The sequence below is a fragment of the Amphiprion ocellaris genome, chromosome 2, assembly GCF_022539595.1.
Source record: "Amphiprion ocellaris isolate individual 3 ecotype Okinawa chromosome 2, ASM2253959v1, whole genome shotgun sequence".
NCBI lineage: Eukaryota > Metazoa > Chordata > Actinopteri > Pomacentridae > Amphiprion > Amphiprion ocellaris.
This window is the reverse complement of record NC_072767.1, coordinates 6,088,679-6,109,962: the sequence shown is the minus strand read 5'-3', so window position 1 is coordinate 6,109,962 and position 21,284 is coordinate 6,088,679. Positions and strand designations below refer to the sequence as shown.

The following is a 21,284-nucleotide window of genomic DNA, read 5'->3' as shown; positions in this document are numbered from 1 at the left end:
ACGACAAGATGCTGTCTGACTCCACGTATGTAGGTAGGTTCCTGGTAGGTAGTTAATCTGGAGATAGGTAGGTAGGTAGGTAGGTAGGTAGATACTTAGGTAGGAAGGTACACAGATAGATCTCCCTAAAATGACCTGTAAGTTCCTACAGTGTAAAACAGTTTATTTAGTCGGTTCTTCACCCTGTGGAGGAAACACACCCCTACTGATGGGTTTACAATCAGCTGCTGCAGCGTGATGATGCAGGTGTAAACAGACTCACCTGTACACAGAGAACGGAGCAGGTATGGTTCTGCAGAGAGCAGAGTGGAGGCAGAGCAGGAGAAGGTGCAGCAGCTCCTTGGTATTATGCTTATAGATTAGCAGGATAAAATGCCAACAGCAGCAGAATTCTTTATGACCAGAGAGGGAAAACTGCTGACACACACACACACACACACACACACACACACACACACACACACACACACACACACACACACACACACACACACACACACACACACACACTCTGCTCTAGGACAGCAGAGTTGAGCTGTTACAGGTTTGCTGTGTGTTCGACCTGTTGCTGTTTCTGGGTAAAACACTGTGACACTGTGTATATTTCTGTGTATTTGTATAGATTTTTGTATATATGTGTGTGTGTATTTGTATATATCTCTATGTACAAGGGGTCCTCGGTTTCCGACATCATCGACCTACAGCATTTCATCGTTACGTCAGAACTGGTTACATGGAACTAGTTGACCAGCGGATGAATACGTCGTCACGCAGCGCTATAAGACGGTTTTATTTCCATTCTCTGGTTGTACGCCACCTTGGATTGTGTTACATTCACTAACTTTCTGTCCTTCATTATGGCTCCAAGTGTAAGTCAGACTCTTCTGATGCTTGGAAGAAAAGGAAAGCCGCCTCCAAGGAAGTGAAACTAGATAGAATAAAACGCTGGGAACAGGACCAACCACTGACCAACATCGGTCAAGTTGTAAAAATAGTGCAACATATTGCTTTTGTCGTTTTGTGTTTTGTTTTGTCTTGTTTTTGTCGTTTTGTGTTTTATTTTTGTTTTGTCTTGTTTTTGCCGTTTTGTGTCTTGTTTTTGTTGTTTTCTATCTCGTTTTTGTCATTTTGTGTCTTGTTTTTGCCGTTTTGTGTCTTGTTTTTGTTTTCTGTCTCGTTTTTGTCAGTTTGTGTCTTGTTTTTCCCATTTTGTGTCTTGTTTTTGTTGTTTTCTGTCTCGTTTTTGTCAGTTTGTGTCTTGTTTTTCCCATTTTGTGTCTTGTTTTGGTTTTCTGTCTTGTTTTGTCATTTTGTGTGTTGTTTTTTCATTTTCTGTCTAGTTTTTGTCATTTTGTCTCTCATTTGTGTCATTTTGTGTCTTGTTTTTGTTGTTTTTATTGATACATGCATGAAAGTCATTGGTATTCATGAATTTTCTGAAGAACTGATCAATATCCTGATGCACGTAACAGCTTTGTTTACATTTTTGCCGGAGTTCGAACTTCATAAGTCAGAACTCCGGCGCAAGTCGAGGACCTCCTCTATATTTGTGTACATTTGTATATATTTCTGTGTATATTTGTATATATTTTTGGTGTATATTCATGTGTATTTATATTCTAACTGCTTCCCCCCCTCCTGCAGCCAAATGGTAGCTCCCAGGGAAAGGTGCACAACCCCTTCCTGCCGACGCCCATGCTGCCTCCCCCTCCGCCGCCCCCGATGGCGCGTCCCGTCCCGCTGCCCGTCGACGCCAAGCCGCCCTCCACCTCCTCCACCGAGGGGGGAGGAAACTCACCCACCTCACCCAGTGAGTCACCCACCCCGACATTTAGAGTGTAATGTGCTCACATGTAGGAATCATCAGAAGTCTAGAGCGTCTCCCTGCAGGCTGAACCGCCTCCACAACAAAGATGTTTCAATAATTAATCTCATATTTACTTCCTGTTAAATCTGTAATAAAGTGAACTGTTGGGATTACGTCTGACTGCAGGCTGCAGTGATGCTTCTCCTCGTTTGGCAAAAACAGGCCGAGTCGGTGCCAAAATATTTAATCCTGCTAATGCTCATCAACAACATGTGGATTTATAGATATATATATAAAATATATTTTTATGTTTTAACATCTTCTCTGTGACCCAGATCTCCTGAAGAATTCCTAGAAGTCTTTCAAAACTTTTGTTTGTGTGTCGGCAGCTTAGATCTGAACTAACAGGTGGATTTATTCCTCTCTGATGAAGCTAACAGTTTCCCTCCACTACCAGTCTTTGTGCTAAGCTAGGCTAAACACATCCTGGACCTGGTCTCTTCATGTGGCCGGAATAAAGAGAGACTCAGTTTCTCCAAGTTTCCTCAGATGTTAAACTCTGAACTAATGTTGTCTCCTCAGACTTTTTCTAGATTCTCAGTCACCCATGTCCTGGTAGTCGTAGGAGCTTCAGGAGAAACCAGCTAGAGGTCCTAGAAGACGTTTCTAGAAACTGGAGGTTCTGGAGTTGGTTTCTCCTGAAGCTCCTACGATCTCCTCATCCTGTAGATGTTTTTCTATCTCCATGTTTCCTCAGATGTTAAACTCTGAATTAATGTTGTCTCCTCATACTTCTTCTAGGTTCTCAGTCATCCAGATCCTGGTAGTCGTAGGAGCTTCAGGAGAAACCAACTGAAAGTTCTGGAAGACAATTCAAGAAACGTCTTCCAGAGCCTTCAATTGCTTTCTCCTAAAGCTCCTACAATCTCCTCATCCTGTAGATGTTTCTCTATCTCCATGTTTCCTCTCCAGACTTTCCTCTCTCCTCTGCTCATCAGCTTTAGGAAGATGTTTCACCATGCTGGATGTATCTCCAACAGCTCTTTGTGTTCTTGTGTCTGCAGCCTACTCCACCCCGACCACGTCTCCAGCCCAGCGGTTCGTCAGTGTCGGACCCAGAGATCCCGGCTTTAACATCCCTCAGCAACCACAGGTAACAGTAGAACCCGTCCTCCGACTGCTCCGCGGGGTCCAGGTAGATCTTTACAGACTAGATCTTTACAGACTAGATCTTTACAGACTAGATCTTTACAGACTGTATGTTCAGGTAACGGTGTGCGGACACTTTGGTCTGCTGGTCCTGGTTTTGATGTCTCAGTTTTTCTTGCATGGAAACACACCGCATCAGAATATGGCCCGCTTGGTGGGCGGGTCACTAGTGGGTCACATGACAGCCTTCATACCTTCAGTCTGGTAGAAACGTCGGACCAACTTGGCAGTTTGGTCTCAAACTTTCTCTTTTATTACGACAACAGTTCAGCAAAAAGTATTTCTGAAAGCATTTGAGGTGTGAAATAAGCTACTGAATCTGTCTATATTTTTCTCATTTTGTGTCACTTTTGTTGTGTCTAATTTTTGTCATTTTGTCTCGTTTTTGTCGTTTTGTGTCTCATTTTTGTCTTTTTGTCTCTTTTTTGTCATTTTGAATCTCGTTTCTGTCATTTTCTGTCTTGTTTTTGTCATTTTGTGTCACATTTTTGTCATTTTGCGTCTCGTTATTGTTTTCTGCCTCGTTTTTGTCATTTTTCTGCCTCGTTATTGTCATTTTGTGTCTTGTTTTTGTCATTTTGTGTCTCATTTTTGTTGTTTTGTGTCTCATTCTTGTCGTTGTGTCTCGTTTTTGGCATTTTTTGTCTCATTTTTGTCACTTTGTGTCTCGTTTTTCTCGTTTTGTGTCTCGTTTTTCTCGTTTTGTGTCTCGTTTTTGTGGTTTTCTGCCTCGTTTTTGTCGTTTTCTGCCTCATTATTGTCATTTTGTGTCTCGTTTTTGTCATTTTGTGTCTCATTTTTGTTGTTTTGTCTCGTTCTTGTCGTGTGTCTCGTTTTTCTCGTTTTGTGTCTTGTTTTTGTTGTTTGGTGCCTTGTTTTTGTCATTTTGCGTCTTGGTTTTGTTGTTTTGTGTTTTGTTTATGTCATTTTGTGTCTTGTTTTTGTCTTTTGTGTCTCATTTTTGTCGTTTTGCGTCTCGTTTTTCTCGTTTTATGCCTCGTTTTTGTTGTTTGGTGTCTCATTTTTGTTGTTTGGTGCCTTGTTTTTGTCATTTAGCGTCTTGGTTTTGTTGTTTTGTGTTTTGTTTTTGTCATTTTGTGTCTCGTTTTTATCCCTTTTTTGTTTTTGTTGTTTTATGTCTTACATAAACTAAAGTAAAATAACTACAATACTAAGGATAAAAAATAAGAAGAAGAAAAGGAAGTGGGTGGATCTTCTAAAATATATAAAGAACTAAATTAAATATCCTGAAAATAACCACAGTTAAAAAAAATAGGAGAAAACAGAGAAAAAGTCAAAGTCCTCAGAGTGCAGCTGCCGTTCAGACCGGAATTACAGTGAAACAACTCTTTTAGAAAAGTGTTTGTTCAGACATGAGACTTTCAGGTGACGTCAGACCAACAGAGGGCACAGGGAGGGGCTTATTGGACCCCTGTGAGCCAATCAGAGAGCAGCGTTCCATTTACTGCAGAGCAGGTGGTCAGTGAACGCAGCATCCACCTCTGCAGGCCTGTTTGTTGGCTGATTTATGAAGAGTGTAACGACCGGACAGCCTTGACTTAACTCATCCTGCACGCACACGCACACACACACACACGCGCACACACGCACACACACACACACACACACGTACAGTTTGTGCATGTGTGTGTGTGTTGTGGCCTGCAGTGAACGAGGTTGTCGATTTATTGACTGTCACAGGCCACCGCACACACAGACACACAGACACACACACACATACACACACACATACACACAGACACAGACACACACACAGATAAAGATGTGATCCAGGTGTTTGTCGTCGCTGCCAGAATCAGACCTGATATTTATTCTTCATCTTCTCGGCGTTCAGAACCAACAATCCTGAATTTACAGAAATGTTTTAATCACAGCACTAAAGAGGAAGATTTAATGAGAACGGTTTTAAAAAGTGAGATTTTGTTGTTGTGGAAAAGCTGAGACATTTAGACAAAGTCTGGATTTATTGGAAAATAAAAACTCACATTTCTGGAGGCGTTTAGAGGAAGATGTTTCTGAGAAGTGAGTGTATTTTAACATGTCGTCTGGACGTTTTTTTTGAAAATAAATTATTAAAGGTGAGATTTTTTTGAATAGCTGGGAACATTACTGGTTTTGATTAAAGGACATCTATTGTAAAATTAGAACATGTTGGACAATAAAGACATTTCTAGAGTGACGGGACATTTTTAAAAGTTTGTTTTTGTTTTCTGAGACCATTTGAGAAAGAAATGTTACATTAGAAAAGGCTAGAGCTTTTGGGAGGAAGAAGATATTATAGACATAAAGGATTTTTTAGAAAATGTGGAAAGTTTTCAAAGTTGGTATTATTTTACTGACACGTGGACATTTTTGGAAAGTGAGCCCAGTTTGCCAGAGTGAGGACATTTTTACAATGTTGAGGAGAAAAGTTTGAGACGAATATTTCATGTGTCTTTTTGTAGTCATTTTGTGTCTCTTTGTAGTCATTTCGTGTTACTTTGTAGTCATTTTGTGTCTATGTGGTCATTTTGTAGTAATTCTGTCATTTTATAGTAATTTTGTGTTTTTGTAGTCATTTCATATCTTTTTGTAATCATTTCATGTCATTTTGTGTTTCTTTGTCGTAATTTCGTGTCATTTTGTGTGTGTTTGTAGTCATTGTCTTTTTTTGTCATTCTGTCTTGTCTTTTGAAGACCTTTTTAAAAAATGAAAACATTATTGGAATGTGCTGCTGTTTCTGGTTACGGCGTTCTAGAAAACGGGGACGTCTTTGGAAAGAAGGAACATTCAGACAGTTCGGGTGTTTTGAAAAGTCAGGACAGTTTGTTCTCATCTCCACAGACGATCATTTGAGGGTTTCAGACCTGCTAGCGTTAGATTTTAGTTGGTGATGGACGTATTAACATATATATGTGGAGGTCAGAAGATCAACATGGAGAGCTGCTTCATTAAAGAGCACAAACACACACACACACACACACACACACACACACACACACACACAAAGACTCACAAAGACACACAAAGACACACAATGACACACAGAATCAGGAACAAAAGTCACTGTGGGCGGTCGACATTCGGCTTCTGTTGGAGAGCGAGAACCATGGGACGTACAGTAAACATCCCTCCTCCCATCGCCATGGTGACCAACCGGACAGTCTGTGCATTCCTGTGTGTGTGTGTGTGTGTGTGTGTGTGTGTGTGTGTGTGTGTGTGTGTGTGTGTGTTTGAGAGTGGGGGGCAGATGGCATTGGCTTTGTGTGAGAGCGGGCATCGTGCCCACCACGGGTCAGCGTGGTGGTTGCCGTGGGCGACGGTGGCGGTTGCCCATGGAGACGAAGATGGAGGGCGGGTGTTGGCAAATCGTCGTGCCAAGTGACACACACAACAACCACAAACACACACAAACACACACACTGCAGAGGTTTTGGGTCAAAGTGTTCTCATTCAGAAGGTCATGAGACTGAATCCACAGAAGAACCACGGCGAGGTCTTCAAGGTGTTCCAGAACCCGTCCAAACCGAAATTGGTTCAGCTGACCTAAAACTGGTCCAGAACCAGCCTTAAAACCAGAACCAGATGAGTCCAGCCTGAAAGCAAGTCTAAAACCTGCCCTAAACTCCACCCAAACTCCAAAATAACTCCTAACCCAAGTCCTAAACATCCACAAACAAATGTAGAACAGGTCTTAAACTAAGTCTAGATCAGCCTAAAACTAGTTCAAACTAGGTTTACATCAGCCCAGAAGTCTTAACTAAGTCCGTAACATCCTAAAACCAGTCCTAAACTAAGTCTAGATCTGTCTAAAACCAGTTCAAACCAAGTTTACATCAGCCCAGAGGTCCTAACTAAGTCATAACATCCTAAAACCAGTCCTAAAGCCAGTCTAAACTGGACTAAAGCCCATCCTAAACCAGGTTCCAACAACATCCACAAGTAAATGTAGAACTGGTCCTGAACCAAGTCCAAATCAGCCTAAAACTAGTCCCAAACCAACTCTAGATCAGCCTAAAACTAGTCCTAAACCAACTTTAAGTCAGCCCAGAAGTCTTAACTGTGTCCATAACATCCTAAAACTACCCAAACTACCCAAATCCAAGTCCCCAGCACCCCTACAAGCAAATCTAAAACTAGCCCTAAACCAAGTCTAAACTGCACTGAAGCCAGTGCTAAACCAGGTTCTAACAACATCCACGTCCAAGTCAACCCAAGACCTAAACCAAGTCTAAAACATCTACAAGTAAATATAAAACCAGTTTTAAACTAGACCTGATTGTTTATAAACTCAGAAATGGTTTGGAACTCGTCAATAACTCAATATGGACTGGCTATGGATGTCTATGACTGGTTTGGGACTGGTTTTAGACTGGTTTTAAGAACTTGTTTTGTTCATTATGTAGATCAAATTTCAGACTTGGTTTCAAATTAGTTTAAAGCTGATTCTGAACTTTGTTCAGGACTGGTTCTAGATTGGTTTTGGATGTTTAGAACTGGTTTTGTTTGTTTAGAGCTGCCATTGGATTGGTTTCAGGCTTGGACTTAGGCTGATTTTGGACTCTGATTAGGACCGGTTATGGACTTAGTTTTAGACAATGTTTGGACTGGTTGTAGACTGGGTTTGATGTTATTTTGGACTAGTTTTTGACTGGTTTTAAGAACTTGTTTTGTTCATTATTTAGATCTAATTTCAGACTTGGCTTAAAACTGGTTTAAAGCTGATTCTGAACCAATTTTGGGTCAGTTTTGGAGCGGTTTTATGCTGGTTTGGACTGGTTTTGAACCAGTTTTGGACTTATTGTCTTCTACTCAGACTGGTCTTATATTCAGGTCGTATTTTCCATGAACCTCCATCTACCTCCACAATCTCTCTCTCTCTAGTTCTGTTTCTATGTTGCTCGCCCAGTTCGGTCTTGTCCTGAGTCAGCACTTCTGCACACACACACACACACACACACACACACACACACACACACACACACACACACACACACACACCCACTGACACTGACACACACACACGCACGCACGCACCCTCTAACTGTGGGTGAGTCATGAGGTGGGCGTGGTGTTTGTGCTGCATATGTGTGTGTGTGTGTGTGTGTGTGTGTGTGTGTGTGTGTGTGTGTGTGTGTGTGTGTGTGTGAGCTTCACCTTGAAGACTGTGTGCAAATAGGACACAGAGACAGATGATGACTACACACACACACACACACACACACACACACACACACGTGAAGGGGAAACCACCCTCACTGCAACGTCTGCTCCTCAGATGAAACCTGAGCGCACACACACACTTATTGATCAGGTCATGGCTGGTTGTCGTATAGTAGAGTGTGTGTGTGTGTGTGTCTGTGTGTGTAAAAGTTTTTCCCAGATTTCAAAATAAAAGCACCAGGTAACTTTAAAGCAGGCTTCAGTGTTTAACAGTTGGCAGGTAGGACAGGTGATCATCATCTGGAGGTCTGCTCTGCTTTACACCTGCTGGGATGGCTTAGGACTGGTTCACTCATTTCAGACTGGTTTCAGACTGGAGTCAGACTTGTTTCAGACTGGTTTCAGACTGGAGTCAGACTGGAGTCAGTCTGGTTTCAGACTGGAGTCAGACTGGCTTCAGACTGGAGTCAGACTGGTTTCAGACTGGAGTCAGACTGGTTTCAGACTAGAGTCAGACTGGTTTCAGACTGGAGTCAGACTGGTTTCAGACTTGAGTCAGACTGGTTTCAGACAGTTTGGGGAGCAGGTTTAGGGCTGGTTTTCTGCATTGTCATGAACGTGTTTTAAATGGTTTTTAGACTTGGTGTCAGACTGGTTTTGGATGTTTCTTAGAACCATTTTTGACAGTGTTTAGGACTGGTTTCACACTGGTATTGGACTTGGTCTAGAACTGGTGTTAGTCTTGATTTTAAATGTGGTTTCAGACAGTTTGGGGGCTAGATTTAAGGCTAGTTGTCTACATTGTTAGTAACAGATTTTGGACTTGGTTTAGAACTGGTTTTAAATGGGTTTTTAACTTGATTTAAGTCCAATTTCAGACTGGTTTTAGACTGGATTCAGACTGGTTTAGGATTTGGTTTCAGACTGGTTTTAGGCTTGGTTTTAAATGTTGTTTCAGAGAGTTTTGGGTCTAGGTTTAGGGCTGGTTTTCTACATTGTTAGGAACAAGTTTTGGACTTGGTTTAGAGAGTTTTTAGACTTGATTTCAGATTGGTTTTGGATCTGGTTTTGGATTTGGTGTGAGACTGGTTTCAGACTGGTGTCTGACTGGTTTTGGATCTGGTTTGGGACTGGTTCTGTTCATTGTGTAGGACTGGGTTAGAACTAGCTTTAGAATGATTTTGGATTTGGTTTAATACTGGTTTTAGATGACTGCTTTAGGATGTTGTTTAGAACCAGTTTTGTACAGTATGAAGGACTGGTTCAGGACTGGTTGAGACGTTGCTTCTGACTAACTTTGGACTTGGTTATGACCGGCTTTAGCCTGGTTTTATATGTTGTTGTGGACATTGTTTATGACTGGGTGTAGACTGGGTGGACGTTACTCAGAGCCGGCGCTTGTCGTTGCTGCAGAGTGAATTTTCTTTGTTCGTGCTGTGATTCAGATGAACATTAACGCCTAAAGAGGCTGAAACTCCTCCAGCAGGATGCCGTGAGTTTGACCAGAGTGAAAAGCACCGGCCTGGTCCTTTAAAGTCTCTCCATCCTCGTCCTCCTCCTCCTTCATCTCTGTGTGATGAGTATCTCCAGTGTGAATCACAGCTGTCAGCATCGGCCGCTGTGTGGTAACATTACTCCACACACAGACACACTCTGTCTGGCCGCTGAGAGTTTCATCTTCTGAGTCTTCTCAGGACAGAGGGAGGAGCTGCAGTGCAGGAGGCCGAGAGACAGCGGCAGACACTGGAGGAGAGAGAGCGAGCGAGAAAAGTCCCAGCGTCAGCAAGTTGTATTGATTAAAAACTAACCTTCCAGTCTTCTCCTCTATCACTACTGCACACACACACTGCAATAGAATTACAACGAGTCAGGAGCAAGTGAGGTCTGAAACCCTGAACACACTGCAACACACACACACACTGCAACACACACGCTGCAACACACACGCTGCAACACACACGCTGCTACACACACGCTGCTACACACACACTGCAACACACACACACACACACACACTGAGAGAACAGGAACCATTTACCCTATAGTGTTTTATTTAAACTTTACAGTCAACATTCAAAAACACATTTTCTAAATTGCGTGTAATTTTTTTAAGTGTGTGTGTGTGCGTTAGATGTGTGTGTCTTTACTTTAAATCGATACCTGTGCGTGTGTGTGTGTGTGTGTGTGTGTGTGTGTGTGTGTGTGTGTGTTTGTGTGTGTGTGTGTGTGTGTAGAAGTGCAGAGTGGGACGGGGAGCAGAAAGTGATGGAGGGAGGATGAATGTAAAGAAAAGAAAGGAGGAAGAGGATGGAAGAGGATGGAAGAGGCGGAGCAGTGGAGAGGGACGGGTCCGGGGGGTGGGGGGTGGGGGGGGGTGATGCGGTTGCCTTGGCGATGGTAGTCACGTCCCGGGCCGTCTGGTTGTCCCTAGCAACCAGACATGATGTAACGCGAGGATGAACTTGAACTCGGCGGGGCAGCGAGGAAGAGGAGGGAGAGATTCATGAACGATGCACCTTCAGCGATCGATAGCAGCCGATCAGAGATGGATTACACACACACACACACACACACACACACACACACACACACACGCAGACACACGCACACACACCTACACACACGCGCACACACGCACACACACACAAACACACACAAAGTGTCATAAAGTTGTAACTGGAGAGAGGAAAGTGTTGGAGGTCCTCTCAGGTCTGAGCATCTCTCTGGACATCGATCATGACACTGTAAAGTCCTGCTGCTGGCGCCCCCTACAGGCCGCTTGCTTTATTACAGCCTAAACGTCCTGCTGATTTATGTGCTCCTCGGTTTTACCAGCAGAGAATCACGGAATCTGTTCTGAGGGAGGGAAGTTGTTTCTCCGGGGAGCAGGACTGAGGAATAAACTCAGCTCAGGTTCAGACAGAAACTGAAACTCACCGTTAGTTTAAAAACCTGGTTGTTGGTGGATTTAGTTAATATCTTCTGCCTTCTTGTAAACAGCCATGTGGCAATTCGTTTCACATCAGGTATCTGCTGATCTGACACCATTTTCCTGCTCCAGAAAAGTTATTAAACCCATCCCATGTATCTGCTCAACATCTGAACAGCTCTTCACTGCATTAAGAAAAAAAACTGCGTCCAAGTTGTTCCTTAGTCTGCTTTTTATTCTTTAAGTCAGGGGGGTCAAACTCATCTCAGTTCAGGGGCCACATCCAGCCCAATTTGACCTCAAAAAATCACAGCACAAACAAGATAAAACAAGGCAAAATATTTTAAAGAATAAGACACAAAATGATAAAAATCAGACAAACGACACAAAACAAAAAAAGAGACAAAAAAGTTAAAAAGCAACAAAAACATGGACACAAACGAGACAAAAAATTACCAAAAAAGTCATAAAACGACAGAAAAATAGACAAAAAAACATAAGCGAGACAAAAAGGAAACAAAACAACATAAACAATGCACAAAACAATGAATAAAAGCAAAACAAAAAACAAAAACAAGACAAAATATTACAAAAATGAGACACAAAGCAACAAAAGCGAGAAACAAAACGAGATAAAAAAATTTGGAAGTGAAAATGTGAAAAAAAATGGACCTAAATGAGACAAAAATGACAAAAGAGAGAAACAAAACAGCAAAAACATTAGACAAATGGCAAAAATCTAACAAAGATAAAAATGAGACACAAAATGGTAAAAACGAGACAAACGACATGAAACAAAACAAAAAAGAGACAAAAAATTAGACAAAAAAGTTAAAAAGCGACAAAAACAGACACAAACGAGACAAAAAATTCCAAAAACACCCAAAACGACAGAAAAATAGACAAAAAACACAAGCGAGACAAAAAGGAAACACAAAACAACAACCCTAACCCTAACGATGCACAAAACAATAAATAAAACAAAACAAAAAAAACAAAAACAAGACAAAATATTGCAAAAATGAGACACAAAACAACAAAACAACAATGAGCAATCTAGTATTTTACTTTATGATCAAAACGACCAAAAAAGACAAAAAACAACAAAAACAAGACAAAATATTACAAAAATGACACACAAAATGACAAAAAATTAGATGACATGAAAAACAAAAAAGAGACAAAAAATTAGACAAAAAATTTACAGTGACAAAAAATGGACAAAAGACAAAAATGAGACAAAAAATGACATACGTAAGAAACAAAAAACAAATACAGATACAAACAGTACAAACGAGATAAAAAACACAACAAAAGCGACAGACAAAACAACGCACAAAGCAAAAGACAAAATGACAAAAATAAGACAAAAAAACACAAGCGAGATGAAAAGGAAACACAAAAAGGAGAGAAAAACACAATCGGGACAAAAAGAAAACACAAAATGACAAAAATGACAAAAAAATGACAAAAACATGAGACAAATGACAAAAATCAGAAAAAAGACAAAAACCAACAAAAAGAAGACAAAATATGACAAAAATGACACACAAAACTACAAAAAATGAGACAAACAAAACAAAAAAGAAAATAAATGAGACAAAAAAATGACAAAGCGGCAAAAAAATGAACAAAAGACAAAAATGAGACAAAAAATGACATACGTAAGAAACAAAAAACAAATACAGATACAAACAGTACAAACGAGATAAAAAACACAACAAAAGCGACAGACAAAACAACGCACAAAGCAAAAGACAAAATGACAAAAATAAGACAAAAAAACACAAGCGAGATGAAAAGGAAACACAAAAAAGAGAGAAAAACACAAGTGACAAAAGTCAGACAAAAACCAACAAAAACAAGACAAAACAAAATCAAAAACAAAATGACAAAAGAAAAATGAACAATGTAGTATTTTACTTTATGATCAAAACAACTTGTCATGGTCTAGAAATGATTTTAAATTTATAGTTTTACTAATTTACAATCTGCAGTTAATGTCTTCTCTGGAATTTTTACACTTTGAGGGCCCGATTGGACCCTCTGGAGGACCGCTTTTGGCCCGCGGGCCGCATGTTGGACACCCCTGCTTTAAGTGAACAAACTGACCACATCTTTTTCAGTTTTTTTTTTTTTTTTGTTTTTTAACAAAATCATCAGGTCAACAGACTGGAATGTGTTGTCATAAACAGCTTTTATCACAGTTCTGTCTGTTCTAGCAGTGAAACAGGAAGAATCAACACAACTGAGACCATCAGAAGAACTGCTAACAGTTCAACACTTCCAGTCCACACTAATAGAAATAACGGTTCCCCTCAGTGCACCATTATAGTGAAGCCTGTAAACTAAACATAACAACAGAAATCTGGATTTGACTTCAAAGTACTGAAGGATCATGTGATTAAGAGCTCGTAGGTGGTCAGAACCTTTCAAGTTCAGGTCGATTCTGTTTAGAGTCAGAAAGTCTAGTGTCCACAAAACATAGTACAAACCAAGAATCAGATGAATAAAGTCGATACCAATCAGTTAAAAAAATACTTTGATCACACAGGTACCGGTCTCTGATTGGATCAGAACATCACTGGTCTGTACAGATGACTGTAGTGGAGTTAGCATCACCATGGTTCTGGACTCAGCAAGTCTACAATCTGTTCCCTTTAGTTCCACAAGCTGCAGGTGTTACTGAGACCAAACCAGAGTTTTATTAAGTTGGTTTAAGACTGGTTTTAGGTTTAGTTTAGGACTGGTTTTGGGTTTGGTTTAGGACTGGTTTTGGGTTTGGTTTAGGACTGGTTTTGGGTTTGGTTTAGGATTGATTTTGGACTTGGTTCATGGCTGGTTTTGGGTTTGATTCAGGACTGGTTTTGGGTTTGGTTTAGGACTGGTTTTACACTTGGTTCAGGACTAGTTTTGGACTTGGTTCAAGGACTGGTTTTAGACTTGGTTCAGGACTAGTTTTGGACTAGTTACAGGTTGGTTGTCGATGTTTTTGACTGGTTCTGGAATCTCGTCTGGATTTAAAATGTCTCAGCATCTTCTGAGGAGATCTTTGCTGGTTCTGGTCTCAGTGTCTTTGACCAGTTTCTGTTTGGTTCTGGTTGTCCTGCTAGCTGCCCAGAACCCCGCCATGCTAACACCTTGTCTTTGTCTCTGTTCACAGTGGTACCTGGGATAAGGACTCCAGAGGCCCCGCCCCCTCCACCCACCTGTACGACAGATCGCTGCAGTCTCCTCCTCCACCTTTGACGCCAGCTGTGTCAGAAAGCCCCTCCCCTCTCTGCGCCTGACTCCGCCCCCACCAGCGCCATACACAGACTCAGCAGCATCAGCATGGCTACAGGCCCCGCCCCCGGTGTTAAACACCTGCTCTGTAAACTCTAGACTTCCTGTAGACATATGACTCATACGTCAGTGTCCATATATAGTGCCAGACCCCGCCCCCCCTCCTGATCCAGACCAGGCTGACCCGTAGGGGCGCCTGGCCTTCAGCAAGACTCAATCACAGAGCTTCCCCTCTGGAGGAACTACATATTCCCATCATCCTTTGCAGTGTGAATCCAGTGGACTTGCAGTGGTACGACCCCCCGACTCCCACCATCCGACCCCCCATCCGACCCCCCATCCCACTGGATCCTGACCGCTTGGGTCGGTGGACCAGGATGGGATGTGGTTGGGGGTAGTGGAGTGTTAACTGAGGCAGATACCACCAGCTAATACCCCGACCCTCCACCACCACCACCATCGGGGTTGGCTCCACCCCCCGCCGGCGGCAGGTCAGGAGGCTCTCTCCGAGGACATGGACCAGTGCGTACCGGACAGAGCCGACCAGCCAGAGGTCTTCTGGGCACCGACAGTAAAACCATGAACCTACAGGTGGAGGGCGACGGGCGGTCGGGTGGCGGTGGGGGGTTTACGCGGGGGTTCGGGGTTTGTTGATGTGAAGTGTTGCGACCAGACGCTGGTGGATCCGAGCTTGTTTCTGCGGGAGGCTTTGGCTTCATGGCTCATTGGTTTTTCTCTCTTAGCCGCCATTTCAGCTCCTCCTCCTCCTCCTCCTCCATCGCCGGTCTGAAGCTCCAGCATGCGAACGGTGGCAGAAAACTCTGGTGTCCGAATCGAGCAGGCAGACAGGAGAGATGAGTGACTTCCAGTGGAATATTGATCACGAGGAAAGTGCAATTTTGTTGGCTAGCTGTTGGATAATTAAATATCTTTGTAAGATAGCTCTTTGAAAACAGTTGTTGAAAAGTATATATAAATATATATTTTTCTTCCTAGTCCGCTCACACCTCTGGGACTCTAAAATACTGGGGTAAAAAAGACAACAACACAGCGTTGAACTAGAAACCACAGCCTTGTGAGAAATAAGAGGAGCTGTACTCACTTTTATTGTTTCGTATTTGTTTGTTCATCGTGTAAAGCTGTTAGCATGGTAGAACCAGGATCCCTTTAAGAAATATCAGTTGAAACAATCAATTTTTGAAAGCATTACGTTGCAGCTAAAGTCTGCTTTTCATTTTGTTTAAAACAAAAAAAGCGCTAAGCGATTAATTTATTTTAATCATTTTACTTAAAAAAGCGATTTGAGTTTCTCATGAGGTAAAATGAGGAGAAAATTAGCGAGTGAATTTAAAGCTAATCGTGTTTTCTGCGGTTTCTGTTGGTGAGATAATCTTTAACGGGTGCCGCCCGCTAACGGGCTGCCCCAGGATTGGCTGGGTCTCCTAGAGGTCCCGTCCAATCAGAAGCACTTATTCCTGCAGTTGGCCAATAGGCCGTGAATTTGTAATCAGGGGGTGTGGTTTAGCGATACAGAGGCAGAGCAGAGGGTAACTCTCTGGAAGCTTTCGTCCACAAAAAGCCGAGCGCTTCACATGCAACTTACCATTTTATTGAACTTCAGTTTTGTTTTTCTTTTTCCTATACTATATATATATATAAATATATATACACACACACACACCCACACACACTCTTACGACCATCCAGCGTTGAACAAAAGTGAATTTAAGTGAAAAAGCTATAAAAAAGAACAAAAAAAATCTGCATGTTCTAGTGTTAGTGACAAATTTTTCCATAGATGATGTAGTTAGTAAGATAAAGACACTATATTGTAAAACCCAACATCAGGCACTTGCCAGCAGCCGTCTATTAGTTTGGCCTGTCGAGGCCTTTTTCTATCGCTGTCCTTCACAAACAACCAGCTCTCTTCGCTTCTCGGCATCTCTCCATTCTTTTTAATTTCTCCTCCCTCCCTTCCTCCTTCCTTCCTCCTCCTGCAACAACAGATCGATTCTGCTTTTCAGTTCCAAGACGTTCTCTCTCATCAAATTGCACGAAAACAATTGTTCCTCATCGATGTGCCTTGAGCTACGGTCCAGTCCTGACAGGTCGCCGCACAAGATCCCATGTGGAGAGTCGCGTTTGGTTGTTTCGTTTTTCCTGGTTTTCCTCCACACCTGAGATTTTGTAGGAGCAAAAACGTCAAAGCTGAAGAGGAACGCTGTGAATTAGTCGCTGGTAAACTCTCAGTATTACGAGGTCTCCGGCTGCCGAGTCGAGTCCTCACAGGTGAAACCGACACCAGCTACCATCAGGTCATCGTCTCCCTGCTGACACCTGGAAGCCTGGAAACTTAGTCAAACGAGCACCGAGTCTGAACTTATGCCATGTTTAGTAATCGGACACTTAAATTAATCCACAACGAAAATCTCAGAGACATAAATATTTTCAGCTGTAGGCAATTTTAGCTAACGGGCAGCTAATGGGGGTTCGTTCAGGTTTAATAGGTTTTTAGTTTAGCTCTAAAAACATGGTACAACATCAGCGAATATCCAGTTTAGCAACTTGAAGTATGTCTAAGGATGTATAGCGCCAATCCTAAAGGTCAAATAACTCAGTTTGACAGCTATATCTGTTTAGCTAACAACTAATAACAGCTAAGTGATGAAAACATTGAATCACATGAATCAGGTGAGCCTATTAGCTGACAGATGATCAGATTTGTTAGCTCTGATTAGCAGCAAAACATTTTGGCCCTAATTATCTAACATTTGAAGATATTCACTAGTTCATGAGTGGAGAAGTAGCAAAGACTCTTAAACGTTAGCTTAATGGTAAGATTATCAACTAAAAACTTTGCAGTTACATTAATGTCAAATTTAGCAGCTAAAACACTTTAGTATTAGCATGATGTCAAGTTTAGCAGGTAAAATACTTGAAATTTAGCAGCTAAATCATTTCAGTCTTAGCTTAATGTCAAGTCTTGTAGCTCACACTTTTTAATGCTAGCTGAAATGCTAGCAAATTAGCAGCTAAAGCACTAATTAAAGTTAGCCTGATGCTGAATTGAGAAGCTAAAAAACCTTTGAAAGTCTAGAAGCCACAACACATCAACATTAACTTAAACTTAGCAGCTAAAGCAGTTTGATTGTGGTTAGCTGAATGCTAAGTTGACATTAAAACATTTTCATCAAGCCTACCTTAATGCTACATTTATCAGCCAAGTTAGCTTAACGTTGATAAGAGCAACTAAAAAACAAAGGTTAACGTATCATAACAAGCATAGCTTAATGTCAAATGTAGCCGCTATAGCACGTTGAAGTTAGCTGGTAAAAGACTTTGAGTTTCGCAGCTAAGAGATAGTGAAGGTAACAAAGTTGAGTTTAGCATCTAAAACACTTTAATTTCAGTTTAATGTCAAGAATAGCAGCTGAAGCACTTTGAGTTTAGCAGCTAAGACACTTTAGTATTAGCATGATGTCAAGTTTAGCAGCTAAAGTACTTGAAATTTTGCAGCTAAATCATTTAAGTCTTAGCTGAATGTCGAGTCTTGAAGCTAAAACCTTTTAATGCTAACTTAAATGCTAGTGAATTAATAGCTGAAACATTTTAATTAAAGTTAACCTGATGCTGAATTGAGAAGCTAAAAAATTATTTGAAAGTCTACAAGCCACGACACATCAACATTAACCTAAACTTAGCAGCTAAAACAGTTTGATTATGATTAGCTGAATGCTAAGTTAACAGTGAAACATTTTCATCAAGGCTACCTTAATGCTATGTTTATCAGCTAAGTTAGTTTAATGTTGATATGAGCAACAAAAAAAATGAAGGTTTACAGGCTTAGCTTAATGTCAAGTGTAGCAGCTATAGCGTTGAAGTTAGCAGGTAGAATACTTTGAGTTTCGCAGCTAAAACATGGTGAAGGTAACTGGAAGTTGAGTTTAGCATCTAAAACACTTTAATTTTAGTTTCATCTCAAGAATAGCAGCTAAAGTGCTTTGAGTTTAGTAGCTAAGACAATTTAGTATTGGTAGGATGTCAATATTAGCAGCTAAAATACTTGAAATTTTGCAGCTAAATCATTTCAGTCTTAGCTTAATGTCAATTTTTGAAGCTAAAACCTTTTAATGCTAGCTTAAATGCTAGTGAATTAGCAGCTGAAACATTTTAAAGTTAGCCTGATACCGAATTGAGTTTAACATCTAAAACACTTTAATTTTAGTTTAATTTGAAGAATAGCAGCTAAAGTGCTTTGAGTTTAGCATCTGAAAGACTTTAATTTTAGTTTAACACTGAGCTTAGCAGCTAAAACGCTTTAGTTACTCTTTGCTAACTGAGTACTTTGGTTCAGTTTGACTAACAAATTGACTTGAATCCTGTCAGTACAGTTTAGCAACAGGTGAACTTCTGTTAGCGAAGTCTCCAACTTTTAAAAAAGTCACCGTGTAATTAATCTGAAATTATAAACTTTTCTCCTGATGCCTGAAGACGTTTTGCTCCTTTGACTAAACTTCCTGCTGCCGGCGTGTCGATGAAGCAGAGCGTAAAGCTGCAGATCAGTTCAGTTTAATCATGTTTTTCTTCTCCTTCGTCTGGTGCGACATTTTTTTTACATCTGTTGCTGCAAAACTCCGAACAACAGAAGTTTACTGTTCGTGTCTTCCTGTTTTCCGTTCGTTCGTTCTCCAACTTTCGTTCCCAGATATGAATAATGAGGACATCAAATATGCAATACCTGCTTGCACTCACTTACTTTGTCTTTATTGAGTTTTATCTTTACTTTCAACCAAAGTTGGCGTGCACGTGACTGCCATCGTGCTCCGTGGTCAGTCCCTAAAAATGGTGAAACCCGGTGGCGACGCTCGGGTCTTTTCCTTCCTCCTGACTTCCTGTTTTGATAAAAAAAAAACAAAAAAAAAACTACCAGACGGCCGCAATACGACATCCGGGTCTCTTTTCTAAAAGATTTTATATTTGATTTCTTTGGTCGCAAGCAAGCCTTAAACAAGTCCAACTTCTTCTCCATCACACAGAAAAAAAACAGTCAGTGAGAACTTTTTTACTGCCGCCGAGGTTTCAGCGAATCAAACGCGTCGTGTGTTGGCTGTGATGGTCGAGTCGTTCCACTTGTGTGGGTTGTTTCCTCTTCGTGTTTGTTCTGTCTCTGTTCTTGCCTACCCTTTAGCCATGAGTTGGGCATTAATTATCTGCACTAAATATGAAGTAAATAGTGAAAAAGTATGAAATTTAAAAAAAAAAAAAAAAAAAAAACAGCTTCCAGGGCTTAAAAAGAGTGAAGGGAATAAAAATAATTGCACGGACATTTTTTTAAAGTGTCACAAAAAAACTTGTGAAACAGCCTAGCATCTAATCAGCGACTTTCGGCTGTGTGTGTAAGATAACAACAAAATTGCACCCTTTTTAAAGACAGAAAAAAAGAATATAAAGCAATAGTTTGGGCAGTGTGTTTTGTTCTTGTGTTGTGTGTGTAATTTAGTTTGGTACATCAGCGAAGCGACGCAGAGCAGAGTTAGCTGCTGACGGACGGAGAGCAGAGCAGCCTGACTGGGAGACGTGTTTGTATGTTGTATAGTTTTATTAATTACACTGATTTTAAAGCTGCCCTATTTTATAATGCAGGACTTTTGTAACATTGATTAAATGAGGAAAAACTAGTGTTGTGAATTTTCTGATTGTTTGTATCGAGGCCACATTACTAGAACTGGTTTGGTTTGTTTTCTGGGAACTGGATTTAAGTTGAAAACTTTCCTGTTTCCTAATTTTCTTGATTTTTCTTTATTTGCTTTCCTTTTTGTATGTATTTAAGGACATTTCCTCTGTTGATGGTATAGCATATTCCTGCACTTACACAGTCTAGGGCGCTGTGGTGATAAGACCATTGTAAATGGATGTTTCAGTATGCTGTATGTTTTTGAAGGTTCTTTGTTGCATCAGTGTTGATGAAGCTAAATCTAGTAATTCTGAGGAAAATTGGAAAGAAAAGCGAACTTTTTTATGCATTTAAAAACTTTAGTTTTAGGCAGGAGACAATGACATAGCAGCCAAAGGATGCCCCTACTATAAATGCATCTCGGCATCTTTTTTTGTGTTCACCATTCCATGCAGGAAAATAAACAGCTTGATTATGCAACATGATTCTTTTTCTTTTCCATCTGTTTCTTTCTTCACTGGCCCACAAGTTCACCTCCTCCTCCTCCTCCTCCTCCTCCTCCTCCTCCTCCTCCTCCTCCTCCTCCTCCTCCTCCTCCTCCTCCTCCTCACCAGCCCTCCCTGAGCCTGGAGGTCCATCCACACATCGCTGCTGCTCATCACAGCATCACATACATGCAGCAGATAATCAGCCGAGACGACGTGTCGCCGAGACCAACGGCGGTTTCCAGTTTGGTCAGAGTTTCTGCTCAGTTTCACGCCTCTGATGACATTTTACCTCCACAAATGCGTTTCGATTAATCTTCTCGATCAATCGTTTGGTCTCTACATTGTCAGAAAATCTTCGTTGTCGTCCGATCAGCAAACTACAACCCAGAGATGTTCAGTTTATTGTGTCTAAAGTCCATTAATCCTTTATAGACCTAGTGATAAATTCATCATTAAATCAGTTGCCATCTATGTTCATATTTAATCAATTTGAGTTGTTTTTCAGAAAAACTGTCTAAATTCTGTGATTTCAGCTTCTTCACTGTGAATAGTTTCTGGTTTCGTTCCTTTCTGACAGTAAACTGAAGATCTTTGGACTAAACCAGACATTTGAGGAAACTCTGATCCACATTTTTCAACATTTTCTGACATTTTATTGACCAAAAAGCTAATCGATCCATCCAGAAAATAATCGATAGTGGTGGCCAGATGGTGGTTGCAGAAGAACT

At 41.0% G+C, this 21,284-nt stretch overlaps 1 protein-coding gene across 6 annotated transcripts in view; it reads left to right on the top strand.

The window, feature by feature from the left end:
- Positions 1-20,553, top strand: part of nfia (nuclear factor I/A) — a 59,770-nt gene extending 39,217 nt beyond the window's left edge. For all 6 annotated transcript variants that reach the window (XM_055015251.1, XM_055015249.1, XM_055015256.1 and 3 more), the window contains 3 exons: positions 1,645-1,810; positions 2,872-2,960; positions 14,273-20,553. In XM_055015251.1, the coding sequence (XP_054871226.1) occupies positions 1,645-1,810; positions 2,872-2,960; positions 14,273-14,287 (270 nt within the window). In that variant the 3' untranslated portion in view covers positions 14,288-20,553. The remainder of the gene's footprint in view (positions 1-1,644; positions 1,811-2,871; positions 2,961-14,272) is intronic.
- The last annotated feature ends 731 nt before the right edge of the window (positions 20,554-21,284 follow it).